This window comes from Varroa jacobsoni, unplaced genomic scaffold (genome assembly GCF_002532875.2).
Source record: "Varroa jacobsoni isolate VJ856 unplaced genomic scaffold, vjacob_1.0 scaffold_1296, whole genome shotgun sequence".
In the NCBI taxonomy this organism is placed as follows: Eukaryota; Metazoa; Arthropoda; class Arachnida; order Mesostigmata; family Varroidae; genus Varroa; species Varroa jacobsoni.
Genome location: NW_019214198.1, coordinates 52,246 through 53,585, shown reverse-complemented (window position 1 = coordinate 53,585; position 1,340 = coordinate 52,246). Strand labels below are relative to the sequence as shown.

At 37.8% G+C, this 1,340-nt stretch overlaps 1 protein-coding gene across 3 annotated transcripts in view; it reads left to right on the top strand.

Moving 5' to 3' along the window:
* Positions 1-1,340, top strand: part of LOC111268522 (uncharacterized) — a 6,769-nt gene that overhangs the window by 1,049 nt on the left and 4,380 nt on the right. For all 3 annotated transcript variants that reach the window (XR_002685272.2, XM_086971724.1, XM_086971725.1), the window contains 2 exons: positions 309-468; positions 963-1,191. Coding sequence is in view for 2 of the 3 variants with exons in the window: in XM_086971724.1 (XP_086827850.1) it covers positions 418-468; positions 963-1,191 (280 nt within the window). In the remaining variant the exon portion in view is untranslated. The remainder of the gene's footprint in view (positions 1-308; positions 469-962; positions 1,192-1,340) is intronic.

Here is a 1,340-nt window from a genome sequence, read left to right as displayed (position 1 = left end):
AGCGTTTCACACTAGTATTTAAACTAATGCTTCCATTTGGCTTGTGGTCCGATATAATTTTTGGCATGACTATCTTATTTGCATCATGTTACCCTATGCTTAGTAAGAGAGACATGAAATCAGAACAGACTATATATATATATAAAATTCGTCGGGCTTCTGTTTTATATGCCGAAAACATGACCGATTAGGTTTACAGAGCGTGCTTTTGTAACTACCTAAAGCATCAACTGTACTTTCTTATATCGTATGTAGTTAACAGACATGGCAGCTGGAACAGATGTTTATTGTGAACTTGCAAATTGCAGACATTTTTTAAATTCAAGCACACATTGCGGGACCTACCTTGGGAAAGTTTAAAAGCTTGTTGTGCAAGCGGACCGTCTGTGCAAAAGGTGCGGCTCTACGGGGATAAAGATGTCAACCATAGAAAAAGTTAACGGGGCAATAACGGATGATGTACCAAGGGTATGTATTAGGTTTCTGTGTGTTACACTCCGTGAATCATAGATGACTGTAAATCGGGATATCATAATAGTTTTGTTATTAAGTATTTTTATTAAGGCATTCTATCACACTCGAAAATTTGTTATCGAGTACGTCCTAACTGTAGTGACTTAGAAGATGTGGTCTTATAGATCAAAGCCTAAAACTTCCGGAAATTTCCGACAAGAACTTTTATTGGAGACATTCAGTTTTACTCACAAGCTATGGTAATGATATTGGTATTTTTGTGCTCTTGTCGAAATAATTACTTTCTAATCTTTTATGTCGTAGTAGAAAATTATGCACCTAATGTGCTTTACACGCAGCTCTAGCTGTTTAGCAACCCACTTTTAGAACAATTCTCATCTACGACTTCAATGTATCTTGCACAAATTATGAGACTTTAAATTTCAAAGATCTAATCTGTTTTGTCTATGTGGGTTGTGCCGTTGTGAATATTTTTGGTGAATCTGCAGAATGACGCCGGCGAAGAAGATTTTTCCTCAATGACATGTAGTTCGCGCCAGACAGAAGAGATTGCCGCACAGCAAAAGCGCCGTCAAGAGCGGCAAAGTCGGGTTCCTTCCGAAGGATATCCGGGCCTAGCTTTCGGCAGCGGATTCTCTTCGAATACAATGATGAGATTAAGGATCATCGCTAATGAACTTCATAATATATCATCAGTTCAACTAAAACGAGCCGAAGGTAGCAAACATGTTTGCCTAATCATATCAAAACATAATTTATACATTCTATTTTTGATTCAAGAACGATGCTCACAAGACGGATATCAGATCTCACACCTTGGGCTTAATTAGTAGTACTAGTTGATGTTGATTTGACATCCATACGCA